Source organism: Schizophyllum commune (genome assembly GCF_000143185.2).
Source record: "Schizophyllum commune H4-8 unplaced genomic scaffold SCHCOscaffold_7, whole genome shotgun sequence".
In the NCBI taxonomy this organism is placed as follows: Eukaryota; Fungi; Basidiomycota; class Agaricomycetes; order Agaricales; family Schizophyllaceae; genus Schizophyllum; species Schizophyllum commune.
This window is the reverse complement of record NW_026089544.1, coordinates 993923-1008648: the sequence shown is the minus strand read 5'-3', so window position 1 is coordinate 1008648 and position 14726 is coordinate 993923. Positions and strand designations below refer to the sequence as shown.

General features: G+C 57.8%; 5 protein-coding genes and 1 non-coding gene across 6 annotated transcripts; 1 reads left to right on the top strand and 5 right to left on the bottom strand.

Moving 5' to 3' along the window:
* Positions 1–182: 182 nt before the first annotated feature.
* Positions 183–4244, bottom strand: SCHCODRAFT_02505439 (uncharacterized protein; the record flags this gene model as incomplete). Its single annotated transcript, XM_003031362.2, has 11 exons — positions 183–239; positions 292–788; positions 838–1188; positions 1264–1331; positions 1901–2109; positions 2183–2282; positions 2334–2456; positions 2507–2680; positions 2733–3780; positions 3837–4116; positions 4170–4244. 11 exons carry the CDS (start codon positions 4242–4244, stop codon positions 183–185), a joined length of 2982 nt encoding a protein of 993 aa, XP_003031408.1.
* A 161-nt stretch (positions 4245–4405) lies between these two features.
* Positions 4406–7171, bottom strand: SCHCODRAFT_02689515 (uncharacterized protein). The gene is made up of 2 exons (XM_050346815.1): positions 4651–7171; positions 4406–4599 (listed from the first exon to the last, which is right to left on the bottom strand). Exons 1-2 carry the CDS (start codon positions 6946–6948, stop codon positions 4579–4581), a joined length of 2319 nt encoding a protein of 772 aa, XP_050199588.1. The 5' UTR covers positions 6949–7171; the 3' UTR covers positions 4406–4578.
* A 21-nt stretch (positions 7172–7192) lies between these two features.
* On the top strand, positions 7193–8718 carry SCHCODRAFT_02628658 (DUF125-domain-containing protein). Its single transcript, XM_003030952.2, has 3 exons — positions 7193–7750; positions 7806–8230; positions 8286–8718. Exons 1-3 carry the CDS (start codon positions 7470–7472, stop codon positions 8579–8581), a joined length of 1002 nt encoding a protein of 333 aa, XP_003030998.1. The 5' UTR covers positions 7193–7469; the 3' UTR covers positions 8582–8718.
* Positions 8719–8870: 152 nt separating this feature from the next.
* SCHCODRAFT_t127 lies at positions 8871–8944 on the bottom strand. Its single transcript has one exon. It is a non-coding gene; the product is annotated as a tRNA-Asn (tRNA).
* A 324-nt stretch (positions 8945–9268) lies between these two features.
* On the bottom strand, positions 9269–11795 carry SCHCODRAFT_02628651 (cytochrome P450). The gene is made up of 13 exons (XM_050345483.1): positions 11542–11795; positions 11355–11487; positions 11047–11238; positions 10828–10976; positions 10664–10779; positions 10486–10615; positions 10413–10426; positions 10190–10356; positions 10108–10130; positions 10006–10061; positions 9805–9956; positions 9578–9730; positions 9269–9475 (listed from the first exon to the last, which is right to left on the bottom strand). The coding sequence occupies exons 1-13, from the start codon at positions 11738–11740 to the stop codon at positions 9397–9399; spliced, it is 1563 nt and encodes a 520-aa protein (XP_050199587.1). The 5' UTR covers positions 11741–11795; the 3' UTR covers positions 9269–9396.
* Positions 11796–11941: 146 nt separating this feature from the next.
* Positions 11942–14586, bottom strand: SCHCODRAFT_02628645 (cytochrome P450). The gene is made up of 13 exons (XM_003031365.2): positions 14290–14586; positions 14101–14233; positions 13814–14005; positions 13506–13654; positions 13328–13443; positions 13144–13273; positions 13082–13095; positions 12859–13025; positions 12780–12802; positions 12667–12722; positions 12458–12609; positions 12249–12401; positions 11942–12189 (listed from the first exon to the last, which is right to left on the bottom strand). Exons 1-13 carry the CDS (start codon positions 14477–14479, stop codon positions 12096–12098), a joined length of 1569 nt encoding a protein of 522 aa, XP_003031411.1. The 5' UTR covers positions 14480–14586; the 3' UTR covers positions 11942–12095.
* Between the last annotated feature and the right edge of the window lie 140 nt (positions 14587–14726).

The window sequence follows — 14726 nt, the reverse complement described above, 5'->3', positions numbered from 1 at the left end:
ACAGCTAAGAAACTGAGATCATTGGAGACGACTGGTTACCCAACGTGAAAGTATGATACACTAAGAGAGAAGATAGTAGGACTCCAGGTCCTCGGAATGTGGGATAAGACTACAATGCGTGTAACATGAAAACCAAGCCAGAACATTGACAGCAAGCGATACGCTATAACACACGAATATATTCAGTGAATGCAGTCCAGGAAGCAGTCCATGGTCTGCGCCGGCGCGTCCCAAATCGCCTGCAACAAGCGTCAATAGGAGTTGACGAAGGGCAAGTAGCAGGGTACTCACGAAGTGATTCGCGCCCTTCAACATCTTGAACTTCACAGGCGACCCTCCGCCTGCCTCCTTCGCCGCCGCCTCTACCATCCAGGCGCCCCAAACCACATTCCAGTTGCTGCACTCTCCCCAGAGATAGGCGACGCGGAGACCACCCCACATATAGGCCGTATGCGAGTCGTGCAGCGCTATGCGCCGCAGGTCGGCGAGCACGCCTTGGAAGCCCTCTGAGCATACGTGTGCGTCCGCCGCCTGCGATGCCGGGAAGCTGCCTATGCGAGCAAGGGCCTCTAGAGGTATGTTCTCGATCGACGGACGGCGGTGCGGGTCAGCCTCAGCCTGCAGCTTCCGTAGCTGGCTCATTTGCCGAGCGGGAGAGCGCAGGTCGTGCGTGTAGTAGCTCGTCACCCAGCGCATGAAGAGTATGCCTCGTTGCTCCGGCGGCACGTCGTCCGTTATGGGAGTCTCGCCCGCGTACTTCTCGAAGCCAAGCGCACCTACGGGCGCGTCTGTAGTCCCTGTCAGTTGTATTGGCCTTCAGCGATGATGTCGACTTACCAAAGAGTGTGGCGGAACCGAGGTGTCTGCATAATGTTTGTCGGTCGTCCGGGTCGAGAAGGCCTACGGATGCTAGTATGGCCAGCAGATAAGCATTTCCCAGGCTCCAGGCCACGACCTGCATACTGCCCTCTCGTTGAGGTACTATGCGACGAGCGAGAGCGGCAATGAAGCCCGCCAGGCGCGCGCCCTCGTCCACCATGAGGTCCCTTCTTTGCGCTGCCGAACCCCGTGCAAAAACCGATGCCTCCTCGGCCGAGTACGGTGTCGACCCCGCATAATTGCGCCGGTTGACTGCGACGATGCGGATACCGCGGGTAGGCGCAATAGCCATCATGCGCTCGAAAACGTCTGCGGACAGTTGATCAGCATCGATTGGCGTGCGTCAACGAGATAAGCAGTCCGGCGGCGCAGACGCATACTCACTCGCATTAAATCCCAGCCCGTGCACGACGACGAACGTGTCGTACGCACCCGCACCAGGCGGGGCGCGGCTGTCCACATACGTGTAAGTAATATTGCTGCCCGGGAGGGTGAGGGCCTGCATCGCGGAGACCATGGATCTGCCCCTCCCCCTGCCCGCGCGCGTCGACTTATGTATGCATACCCCGATGCATCCCAGGCTCCAGACGCGCACGTATCATTCGATCGCAGAACTGTGACCGGCTTGTCCCAGCCCTTCCCAATCGCATGTCAGGCGGCAGTCCGTCGCTGATAATGTCATGCGCATCAATGTTCTTGACAAAAGGCGTCTCGCGCGCATACTAGACTGTGGGAAGTACCGGGCCCTCATGTGCATTCCTCAGTGGGCGCGGGAGTGACGTTCCTTATGGAGTGGCTGAGCAGCGAGCCAGGGCCAGGGCGCAATTTGCAGCGGCCAAGGCAGGGGAAGAGGCAAGTGTCAGCAAACGGGGTCCTGTCAAGTCCCGCAACTCACGACTGCAAGCAACGCGCACCAGTGTCCACTTCCTGAAAGCCGGTCACCAACCGGTCACAATAAGGCGAGGACAATAGGGCATTCCTGCTCGCGTCGTCCGGCACGCGATTTCCATACTGGCTCTACTCTGCGTCATCAGCGCCGATGTTCAGAATTCGCCGATAGAAGGCGAGCTCCCTTTCCGTCGCGTCCTTTACATGCTCTGCTTTCCTGAACCCATGGCCCTCACCCGGGTATACTTGGTACTCAACGACGCCGCCCCTGCGTTTGATGCTCTCGTAGATCATGTCGGACTGCGACTTGGGCACTACCCGGTCCTCGTCGCCCTGAAGGAGCTGGACAAGAACATGAGTTCCCATACAGATTTGGATGATAATGCAGACAATAAGGCGAGGGCGAGAGACGTACCAGCAGCGGTGTGACGATCTTGTCCGCGTGTTGCACGGGCGAGCGCTCCTTGAACACCCCCGGGTTCTCATTGATGTTAGCCAGAAGCCCGTCGACGTATCTAAGAAGGTGTTAGTGTGGCGCTAGAGCTCAACCAGCAGTGCAACTTCACCGGCTCTCGAACTTGTGTGTATCGCTGGCCAGCGCGGTCAGATCCGAGATACCATACAACGAGTTCGCCGCCGCGAATAGGGTAGGGTCCGATGAGAAGGATATGGCGGATAGGACGACGTATCTGACGCGCGTGATCAGCTGAGTACTGACAGACAGAGCATTAACGCTTACCCTCCACTGGAGCCACCACGCACAACGAGGCGCTTGAGGTCAGCTAGACCTTTCGCTGCGACAGCCCTTGCGACGTGAAGGGTATCCTCCCTGTCCGTCACGCCCCATGTTCCATTGAGACGTTCCCGGTACGCGCGACCGTACCCAGAGCTGCCTCCATACTGCACATCTAGCCTATGAACGAGTCAACTCATGTAGTTCGCATTCAAGACATGTTACGGCCTACCAAGCAAACCCACGACTGGTGAAGTACAATCTCCCAAGGCTGCAGACCGGTTGAGCCGCGCTCGTCGGCCCACCGTGCAGGCTCACGACACAGGGCGGAGCCTCGCCCTCCAGTCCTTCATACTCTGGGTTCGCGGGCGGCCAGTAAATCGCGTACACAGCGTCGCCATTCGGCGCATCCAGCGTCAGTCCTTGCGGCAAGGAGACATAGCCAGCCGATAGCCCCGCCAGCGCCGACGGCTTGCCACTCTTGTCCGGTACCACCTCGAAGCTGTATTTCGATTTACTGAGGGGAGACGCTGGCGTGACAGATAGCCACACCGTCTTGAAGTTGTCGTTGGGCACGCTACCCTGGAATATGATCTTCTTCTCCGCGGGAACCCAGTGCATGAACTCGACGATGGTGTAGGGGCTGTCGAGTGTGGTGTGCTCGCCAGACTGCAGGTCGACGAGATACAGCACGCTGCGACCGTCGCGCATCGCGGTGAAGACGGCGTGGTTGCTGCCAGGGAGAACAGTGTAGAACGTCCATCCCAGTTGCCAAGCTGGCGCCGAGCCGCCAAAGTCCTCTGGAATCGGTTCGCGAAGGATGGGGCGCGCCTGCTGCGTGGCGAGGTTGTAAGTCCACGGGTTGTAGTACCCGGACACGTCCAACAGGAAGAGGATAGTGTCGTTCGAAATCCAGGAGGGGTAATACGCGCTGATCTTGCGCGGCTTGCCAGCGACGTGCTTCGTGTTAGCTACAGTGACGGCCTTGCCCTCCGCGACCGATACATCGGCGACATAGATCTCCGCGCCTTCCCAGGACATGTCGGGGAACGACCACTGTTGCCAAAGAAGATGCGCGCCATCGGCCGCGAAGCGTGGCTGGGCGTAGAAGTCTGCGCCAGATACGAGAGGGGAGACGGTCTTGGTATTCGTGTCGATGATGCAGAGAGTATTGACCACCGTGGAGGGTGTATCGTGTGTGTGGTCCTCCAGGATGGACACAAGCAGATGTGGGTAGTTGGGATGCACGTCGAAGTCCGCATACCGATATTCGGGCTTCTCTGTGAGTACGAGATCTCAGTCTCACTTCCCCAATACCATGAACATGCACACGTACCAGGCGTCACCGCGACCGGCTCCTGCTCCCCCTCACGAAAGCGATAGACCCGATTATCCTTGCGATGCGAGAAGTAGATGGTCCCGTCACGCACAACCGCTGGCGCCCCACCATACTCATGCACCCCCGTCCTCACATTCCACTCCTTGCCAGGCAGCACATCCTTGCCACTCTCCGTATGCACCAGCGCCGATCGCCCGCCCTCCGCTGGCCGTCCTACGAGATGATAGCGCTCCGACGTTACAGCATCGACGAGTAGCTCGTCAGGACTACGCCCCGGCTATAAGCGCCCCGTCAGAGGCGCCTACACCTACGATTGAAGGCGATGCGTACACTGTTCACGACGTGGTCGGCAATGATAGGCGACTTCCAGGACCCATAGGGAGCTTTCTTCGGAGACTTGGTCATAGACCGGATGGATATTGAGATAGCTGGCAATGGCTTGGTCCGAGTACTTATATGGCGCAAGGTCGAGAATACGAGATGAGCGCGGAACATGAGAACAATGGCAAGCCCTGGCAAGCCCCGACGGAACAATGGTGTCAGGTTTCCCACGCTTGGGATAGGGCGCCTAACCTTTGGAACTCTGGATTCACCCTGTTTAGGGTTGCTGCCTAGACAAAGTAGCTGGATTGATAGGTATACTGTGGTATAATCAAGCCGTGCTATACAGGCGCCCCATGGCATTCCCATCGTCATCCGTATGTATTTGCAGGCGTTCATGAGAGCATATGTCGGTTACTTAGACCGATATAAAAGCCATCTAGTAACACTGTTAGCCACACATACAGCGCAAGAGGATTAAGCCACCCACGATGCTATCCGGGGACTTGAACATAGCAGCGGGCTTCTGAATCCCAGTGCCAGGCAAAGACGACGTGCGAACGGGAGTGACGGGGTCCAAGGTGGAAGGCGACGATGATCCAGAGCGCGTAGGTGAGGAGGCGGTCTGCTCTAGCGAGTCCACCGAGCCCCGTCGCACAAACGACGCCGAGCCAACCGAGCTCGCCGATCCGCGACGACCAATCGATGCATTGCTTGCCCGCCTCCCCGCAAGGGTTGGCAGACGGGAAGTACGCGCCGGAATAGCGGAAGGAGCGCTTGCTGACCTGTTCGTCGGGGCGCCGCCGGGGGGCTTGTTGAACGATTTTTTGTGGGCCGCCGTTTCAGACTTCGCCTTCCCATCTGCCTGTGCCGCCTGCAGAAGTCCAAAAAGCGAGGTCCGCTTCTCGCCTAGGTGGTCAAAACCTGTCTCTGCGTCCGCAAGCGCCACGGATGACCCCCGTCCCTCGGTAGTTGCCCGTTCCTCGGCAGGCTCCCGCTCCTCGCAGGACACCCGTCCCGCGGCAATCTTCCGCTCCGTGGACCTCTCCCCTTGCCCCTCCGCGGCAGACGTCCGGTCTGCGTTGGCCTCTTGCACCGCGGCAGTCTCCCGCTTCTTCTCTCCCCACCCCTTCTCCCCCGCCCGCCTCTTCCACCACCTCGCCATCTTGCTCACCCTTTTCAGCTCCCTCCTCGCTTGCAGCGTCTCCTCCAGCGCCCGCTCATACTCGCGCATGTCGACTGCCACCTGCAGGTAGTCTCGGGCCTCCGTCGCGTCGTCGATGTTAAGGACGTTGCTGCCGAGGTCGAGTCCGGCCCACGGCGCCGCGATGGCCGCAGCAAGCTGTCCGGGGGCAACGAGCACATCCTCGATCCCGTGCCCGACGACGCGCACGCGAATCGCCGCGCGCGGATGAAGCATGCGGGGAGGCTGGCGAGTTGCAGGTCGGACCACAGAGAAGGAAGTCGCTGGAGCACCTCGAACCGTCGCATCTCGAACGGGCGAGTCGCCAGTAGCACGAATCACGGATTCATTTCTGAGCGTGCGCACCGTAAACCGACTCGGCCTGAAGGAGCCAAACGCAGACGTGCTATCGACTTCTGCCAGAGTACCGAGATGATCCCTCGCAGCCCAGCGCTCGAGGGAGAGCTCAGTAAGGCCTGCATCCACGTCCTCGAGCGTCGTGTTTGCAGGTGTGGGCGGCACGGGCGGGGTCTTTCGGACTGGCGTGACTGGGGTGGTAGCATCTGCCGCGAGGGCTGCAGAGTTCGGGAGGATAGCGTCGAGATCGAAGAACGGTGCATCGAGGTCGAGCGAGTCCGAGCCAGGAAGGAGCGCAGAAGGGTGTTGCCCGGAAGCAGCAACTGAATCGATCACGACGAAGGCATGACTAGCGGTAGCAGTCACATCATAGGTAGCCGCGTCGATATTGACGTAGTCTTCGCCGTCGATGGACATTGGGGATACGATGATACGACCAGCGAGAGGAGACATAACACCTGGGACCGAAGGTGATAGGACGTCCGGGATGGGCGGGGACATAGGAGATGAGGTTGGCGGAGACGCAAATTTTACAGGCGAGAGACTCTGCGCAGTAGACAGTATATCGGACACGTCGACCTTCCAGTGCTTGTCGTTGTCATCGAAGTTCGGCGTCGCATTGACGGTCCAAGGACGAGCGTCCAGATGCGTGCACACGATGTCGCCCGCCAGCTGCGTCAGGGAAGGCTCGCTCTCCAGATGCGTCCTCGGCGTCACAAACGCATTGGTGCTATCGACAGTCACGTCGCCGAAGTCGTCGCGCTGCAGCACCGAGTGATCGAGGAGGACCGGCGTCCCCGCCCAAGACAGATCTATGAGCTCGCTCCCCGCCTCACGCAGTCTGCCCGACGTGACAGAGGGCGATGTAACCGCCAGATTCGGAGTCCTAGAGCTCTGCGTTACGGATTCCTGCCTATTCGCCGAGAGCGATCGCCCCAGCGCGTCCAGCGGGGAGGCCTGTCCGAGGGTGTCGAGCATTTCGTATGGCGAGGCGTCAGCCTTGAAGGGCTTCGGGGCGATGACAGGGGAGAGCGTTTTGGCGGTGATGTACGCGGAGAGGTCGGAAAGCGAGAGTGAGCAGTCAATGAAGGTGGTGAGGCGGGGCCCGTTGATGTTGCTCATAGGGTCGGTCGAGGATTTGAGGATGCCTGGAGGGGCAGGCTGTTTGGCATTGTGACGTCTGGGAATAGCGAAGGAGGAGGAGTTGAGGAGGACTGGAGTCGTCATGGAGCAGGATAACCTGGACATTCTGGAGCGCTTCGAAGAAACGATCTGAGGTAGCGAGCGATTGGAGGCGAGTCTTTCTTCTCGTCTGCCGCCTGAAAATCTAGAAAAGCGAGCGTCGGGGTAAAGGAGCCTCAGATAGAGGTTCTGGGTATAGTATGCGGAAGGCGAGTAGATGGAAGTCGAGAACAAGTTCGGTCGGACCAGGCGTACGGCGCGCCACCACGCGTGCGCTTGAGTTATCCCAACAGGGCAAGCCCCTGAGGATGATCTGATAAGATCAGCAGACGGCACCTCCTGCGTCGCACCACCACCTCATCTCCCCCAACTGTTGCCCGGCATGCCCTCGCAAAGTTCCCTTCAGTGTCTGCCGTCGCGTCGTCAACCCAGCGGCCGGGCGACGACTTGCGCGGCCCCACGGCGGGTAGGCGCGAACTGCCGCTCCACGTGATGCAATGACGTGCCTCTCCAAGCCCTGACATGAAATAGTCCAAAAATCCCGAATATTCTGCTCACTACGCTCTACCACCACCTCACTTGCCGACATGTCCAATCCCAGCCCAACACCATCCACCTCGCACGTCAGCGCACCCTCTGAGGCCACTGTCGTGGAGGATCCTGCACCCTCCGTCCCGCTCAAGCGCCAGGGAGGCGCGATATCGCAAAGCAAGCCCCCCGTCTGGCCGATCACAGACGCGGCGAGCAGCCAGGAAATCCCCATTGCCGCAAAATGCGCGAAGCCTGTCCGCCCCGACGGTACCTGCTGCAAGGAGCTCAAAGACCCGGACGAGCGCACGCTCATCGACCCCGACATCGTGCGCGATGTGTGCGTTCCAACCTTACTTCCCCTTCCCGCATCTATTCTGACATACTTCCCACAGGGTCATCGGCTTATCTGACGGGCTAACCGTCCCCTTCGCCCTCACTGCCGGTCTCTCCTCCCTGGGCGAGTCCAAGCTCGTCGTCCTTGGCGGCGTCGCCGAGCTCATCGCCGGCGCGATCAGCATGGGCATCGGCGGCTTTCTCGGATCGCAGTCCGAGCGCGACCATTACCGCTACCTCAAGCGCCACACCGCCGCTCGCGTCGACCGCTCCTGCGAGGAGGAGATGGAGCGCGAGGTCACTGAGATCCTCGGCCCGGTCGGCGTCGACCCGCAAACATGCAACCTCGTCGCGCGCAGCTTGCGGAAAGCGGAAGACAGCGCGGGTAGCTCATCGGGCGGGCGGGACGAGGAGGAGGGCTCGTTGCGGTGGGCGAAGGATGTTGGCCTCACCGCCTTCTTGTTGAAGTTCGGCGAGGGATTGGGTATGTCTTCACTCAGTTATCTCCTACCCTAATGCCCCTGCTGATTCCTCATCAGAGGAAGTCCCCGACAAACGCATGTACATCTCCGCCTTCACCATCGGCATGGGCTACCTCCTTGGCGGCCTCATCCCCTTGATACCCTACTTCTTCATCCCCCGCGCGCACACCGCCCTTATCTACTCCTCCGTCTTCACCGGCGTCGTCCTCCTCATCTTCGGCGCCGTCAAGGCGCGCATCACCGGCGCAACAGAGAGCAAGCTGGACTACGTCTGGGGCGCGGTGACAACATTGCTCGTCGGTGGTCTCGCGGCTGGGGCCGCGTTTGGCATCGTTCGCGCCCTCGAGACGTGATAATGCAGGACGAACTATGTTACACGCCAATCATAATCTGTACTCGTATCTACCAGGACATACTATATTCAAACGATCTGAGCCCTTCCTGTAGTAGTGCCTTTGAACATGCGTTCGATTTCGCACCGAGTCCAAACGCTGATGGGAGAGACAAGAAAAGGTGTGCAGCCCAGATGTGGCCCTCGGTTCTTCTACAAACCTATGGTCCCGACCGCGGTGAATGGCGTCGTTGAATGAGTGATCAGTGTATAGGCGGTGGAAAAAAGTTACGGTATGGTATCTACGGGATCTGCCCCGGAGAGGCTCGAACTCTCGATCTTGTGATTAACAGTCACACGCCTTAACCAACTGGGCCACGGGGCAGGTAATATGAAGGCTTGCTTGTGCCAAACTAACATTCTGTACTGCGATCCGACGCAACGAGATATGAAGAGCGGATGCCTTCTATCCCTTGTAGCGCGTTGTGAACGTTTGGTCAATGACCTCCTGATTAGGAAGAAGAATCGAGAATCGGAGCGAGGCATAGGATCCTCCCGAAGGAAGGTAAGTACTCCCCCGTCATCCCTGAGTAGGCATCCAACTATCCGAGTTGGGCCTCGATACTCTCAAGTCGGGCTTCTTCAGGCTGATAGTGCAGGAGCCTTCGGGCTTGCATCAGGTCATTGACTGAGTTTTGGGGCCAGAGGGTGATGTCGTATCCAGATTCGTTGAAGAGACTACTCATCGTCTCTGCTGAGGGACCGATCTCTTCATGTATGGATATTGACCCTCTTAATGGCCTTTCTGAAGTCCATGGGCTCGCCTTGTCAGATATCCTACGCATCATATTCCGCCACCAGCTCCGCAGCGTGCGCGCTAGCCGCAGAGATGTCGCATGGTACATGGAGTGGATAGCTATCGAGGGATGGTCAGCATAATTGCTCACAGACAGTAGCTGGCCAGTAATGCGGCGGGTAGTATCAACCATTGACGAAGCTATTCGCCCTTCCTACTCACCTCCCCAGCCCACCTCCATATTCCGTCGTCTCCGCGTCGACAGTGATCTCATTCCCTTCCTCGTCGCGCGCCTTGTCGAAAGAGAGGACGTGCAGCATCGTCGCAATGGCGATGAAGACCGAGTTCTCGCCGGTGAAACGGCCGGGGCAAATGCTGGAAGAAAATCATTGAGGATACATTGGCAAAGAAGCGTGAGGGTCTGGCGACTATGATGCACTACCACTTACCGCCTCCCGAATCCAAAATGCGGCGCCGTCATCGGTTCGCCACGACCACCCTGCTCCTTCGGCAGGTAACGGTCTGGGTCGAATTTCCAGGGCTGCGAGTAAACGCGCTCATCGTGCGTGATGGCAGTCGAGTTCGTCAGGATGAGAGAGCCCTAGACAAGTTAGCTACGAGGTGAAAACGGGCGCCTCGACAAGGCGCACCTTAGGGAGCAACATGTTCTTGTACATGTCATCCTCCATTGCCCTGCGCGGGACGCCTGCAACGTGAGTCTCAAGCTCATAACCATCATCGTTACTCCTCACCCAGCGGAATGGTAGGCCAGAAACTGGAAGTACTCCGGATCAGCACAAAGTTGGCCATGCCCAAGGAACCCCCACGACGCACCGAAAAGTCTCTTGTACGACGCGCTCGATATATGGCAGGTGCTCACGGTCAGCCAGACTAGGAAGACGATCAGACCCTAGGACAGCGTAGAGCTCAGCCTTCGCTTTCTTCTGGACCTCCGGGTACATGGTAATGGCGAACGTGAAGACGACAAGCGTGTCGGCGGTCTTTATAGGCATGGTCAAAGGCATGGCCCATCTTCCCGACGAGGCGCTGCACTCACGGTTTCCTGCGCAGCTGCATCATACAGGGACGGGTCAGTGAAGTTACTTACAAGTCGACGAGAAATAATTCACCTCCATACACCGCACCAATAATTCCCTGGATGCGCTCTGGAGTCAATAAGGGCGGTTCTCCACGCTGTACTCGAGCCTCTTCTTTCAGAACCATATCCACGACGAGCGACGGCTTTGCGTTGCCTGCTCTCTATGCGATGTTGAGCGTAGATTCGCAGGACGCACCTCAGCCACTTACGATCTCCTTCATAACGCGCTCATATGGCACAACTTGCACGTCGTGTATTGCGTGCGCCCACTTCCGCACGTAGCGCGTCGACCCCGTCGGGTCGCACCAGCTCGGGAGGTGCTTCACTGTTCCCTATTCAGTCTTGCGAGGTGGCATGCTGGTTCGATACGTACGCCATGGGAAAACATCCAGTCCCGACGCTCCTAGTGGTGGCCCACCGCTGATAGCATTGTTGATATCCTCTGCAATCCTCACATATTCATCGTCCGGTCCCCTGACTTCTTGCCCAGTCATTATCTGCATGATGACTGCAGTGCTGAAGCTGCCGCAGGTCAGCTCATTGCGCAAGTAGGAATGTTTGAATTAATTATTCTGGTATATGCTACACTCACAGTCGCATCAACCTCTTCCAATCCTTCGGATCAAGCAAAATACGCCGCACGAGCTTCCTCGCCTCATTCTCTTGTATCGCAGTAAATTTGCGACTTGCTGTCTTCGAAAACGCGTTCTGCACGAGACGCCGATGCATAGCGAACATGGGGTCTCGAGAGCTCATGAAGGTGAGATGGTCGTGGTAGCCCAGGCTGAGATGTTGTTCTGTGTTAGCCGAAGGATGTTCGCAGACAAATCCTGCACGCTCTCGGCCTCACAGGACAATAAATGGGATACCAAAAAAAAAACAAAAAAATCCTGCACGCACGTTTCGAAATACGAAAACGCCGGCCTGTCACTATAAATCGAGCCATGCTTCTCAAGCATCTCCGTGGCCGCCTCGAGCGAGTTAATGACGACGATGGACTGCCCAAAGATCTTGACATGGATGAGGTCCGAATCTTCGGTCTTTCGTCAGAGAAGTGTGTGAGGCTGATGAAAAGGGATACACGCACTATATTTCCGACTCCACTCCATGTACGCGCGCTCTGGCGACTTGTGCGGGACCAGGCCCAGGTGCCCGATGATTGGGTAACCCGGTGGACCAGGTGGACGACATTGTTGTTCACCAGTCGACCTGAGCCGTCGATAAAGCGCGTAGGCCACAGCGCAGACGAAGACGAGCTGCAAGGAAACAGGGATCATGATGAACATCTAGCAGACGCACAAGAGAAACCCGCCAACGACTGGGCTGGAGATAAGAGACGCGGGATCGCTAGACCCTGTTCATTCGTGGATAGCCTCATCAGCATGTCATGGGTCGACCGCGGTCGCACGCTGAATTCGAGGCGGCGGTGAGTGTCCTCTTGATGAACCATGGAACGGCCCGACACCTGTCGAGAAGCAAGGTCAAGTGGATCGTCACGCACGCAAGTTCTCGCCTTCTGCTATGCATACACACTTCGCCTGACCGTGAACGACAACCGCTTGCCTCCGCAAGCCACGGGCGAGAGCGTCTTCATTCACTCCTAGTCGAGGTTCCGATAGCAATACAGCAACTTCGTCATGGTCACAAGGGGACCGTACAGAGATCATGCCCCGCAACAAGCTCAGCAGCCCGTTTGCTCGCCGCTGAGATGACACTTGGAAAGGTCTTCGGGTGACTGTAGGAATTTCAGTTATCGTCATGGTCAAGCTCGACAAGTGATCCTCCAGGACGTACCTCCCCAGCCCCCTTGCATATTCCACCGTCGTGAAGTCCAGCGCAATCTCCATCCCATTCTCATCTCGCGCCTTCTCGAACTGCAGAACATGCAGCATCGTCGCGATCGCCATAAACACTGAGTTGTCCGCGGTGAAGCGGCCGGGGCAGATACTGGGTGGTGCACATTAGAGGACGGTGCCCTTGTAAGTCAACCACTTCCTACTCACCGTCTCCCATACCCAAACTGCGCAGAAGGTAGCGGTTCCCCGCGCCCGCCCTGCTCTTTGGGGATAAACCGGTCGGGATCAAAGCGCCAGGGGTCGGCGTAGAACGCCTCATCGTGCGAGATGGCGGTTGCGTTGGCGAGGATTATGGAGCCCTTTATCTGCGATCAGCCCATTTGCTCATGTAGAAGATTGACCGTCTTTAGCTGTACCTTTGGCAGAAACATGCCCTTATAGACGTCGTCTTCTGTCAGCCTGTGTGGAACGCCTGTAGCGATGCGATTAGCTTCATGTTGTCACTTCTCTGCACCTCAGTCAAACTCACCCAGACGCAACGAAGGCCACATTCTGTTGGTTCATTAGCACCGCCTTCAACGCAGCCTTACGCAAACTGAATAACTCACCGAAAGGTCTCCTGCAGCACCCGCTCTACATATGGCAACTGCTCCCGGTCAGCAAACTCAGGAAGCCGATCGGGTCCAACGACTGCATCCAATTCTGCTTTCGCCTTCTTCTGCACCTCAGGGTACATCGTCATGGCGAAGACGAAGACTAACATCGTGTCGGTCGTCTGTTGGATCCGCGTTAGCGTGGTCGGCGCGAGTTTCTGCGGAAGGTTGGCCTTACTGTCCCTTGAGCGGCTACATGCATTGTCAATGAGGATATACAGACGAAACTGGATCACCCACCTGCGTAAACCGTACCAATCATGCCCTCGAGGTTGTAGTCGGACAATAGACGCGGCTCTCCCGCCCTCACACGCGCCTCTTCCTCCAGCACTTTGTCTAGTGTGAGCGACGGCTTCGCGAGCCCGAGTTTCTGTTGGGCTCATGAGCATCTGTAGTCAAGCTACGCATGGCCGCGCATTCATACCATCATCTCCGTGACCTTGCGAAGCGGCATAGTCTGCACGCTATCAATAGCTTGGGTCCACTGGCGGACATACGCCGTCGAGCCGGTGGGATCGCACCAGCTGGGGAGATACTTCACTGAAATGATTTGAGAAGCTTCGGCCCCTGCATTCTCACGAAACGACAACTGAACGACTTACACCACGGGAAGAAGTCCAGCCCTGCCGCCCCCACCGCGGGTCCATTGCTCACGGCAGCGTTGACTTGGTCGGCGACGAGAACATACTCGTCGTCGGGCCTGAGGATTTCCTCGCCGGTGACGAGCTGCATGATGATCGCAGTGCTGTATCTGGGTAGGTCGTGAGTCGGACTGCCTTATACTAGGCTGTTCGACTGCACAATGAAGAGGCAAAGGTCGTGCGGTCAGACGAAAGGCGGGTGATAGACAGGCGATAGGCGCGAAAGATGCGCAAGGTGACGAGTATCGCAAACACCACTAGACACTCACAGCCTCAGCAACCTCCTCCACTCCCCCGGCCTCGCAATAATGCGCTGCACGAGCTTCCGCGCCTCATTCACCTGCAGCGTCATATACTTGCGGCTCTCGGACTTGGAGAAGAGATTCTGGAAGAGGCGTCGATAGGTCGGGAACAGCGGCTCGTTCGAACCCATGAATGTCACATGGTCGTGCCAGCCCATTCTGTGTGGGAGTTAGGCGGGAGTGCAAGAAAGACAGTAGATAAACTGCGAGAGCAGTAGATGGTGCACGGCAAGAGCAACAGACGATCCACATACGCCTTGAAGAACGCAAACGCCGGGCGGTCGCTGTAGATAGATCCGCGCTTGTCGAGCAGGTCGGTCGCCGCCGCTGCACTGTTGAGCACGATGATGGGTTGCCCGAGCATGTTGACGTGGATGACGTCCGATCCTGCAGAGAGTACTTCAGCTGAAAGGTTGACTCGGATGAGCAAGGACTGCGCCCACCATACTTCTGACCCCATTCCTTGTACGCGCGCTCTTCGTCCTCTGGAAGAATTCCAATGTGACCAATGAGAGGATACGCCGGCGGACCCGGAGGAAGAGGCGGCCGTTTGGAAGATGCGCTGGCCACGCGCTTGTAGAGCAAGTAAAGCAGGGCGTAGACGACCGAGACTTGAGCGACGGCAAGCAGCATCGGGAAGGGTGCTTCGGGAGGGGAAGCGCAGGAGGTCTACCGATGAGAGTCTCTTATATATGATAAGGATGAATGCGTTGAGTCTGACGTACACCCCGCCGCCTACGGGGAGCCCAGTCGCGGAGCTTTGGCGGCGAACGATTCACAAGGCGTGGGAGGGGGGTTCAATGAGCGGCGCGGACGGCGACGTTCACTAGGTGGCACGCCCTCATGGACTTAGGCCCAAAGATTATCTCGGGTGTTACAT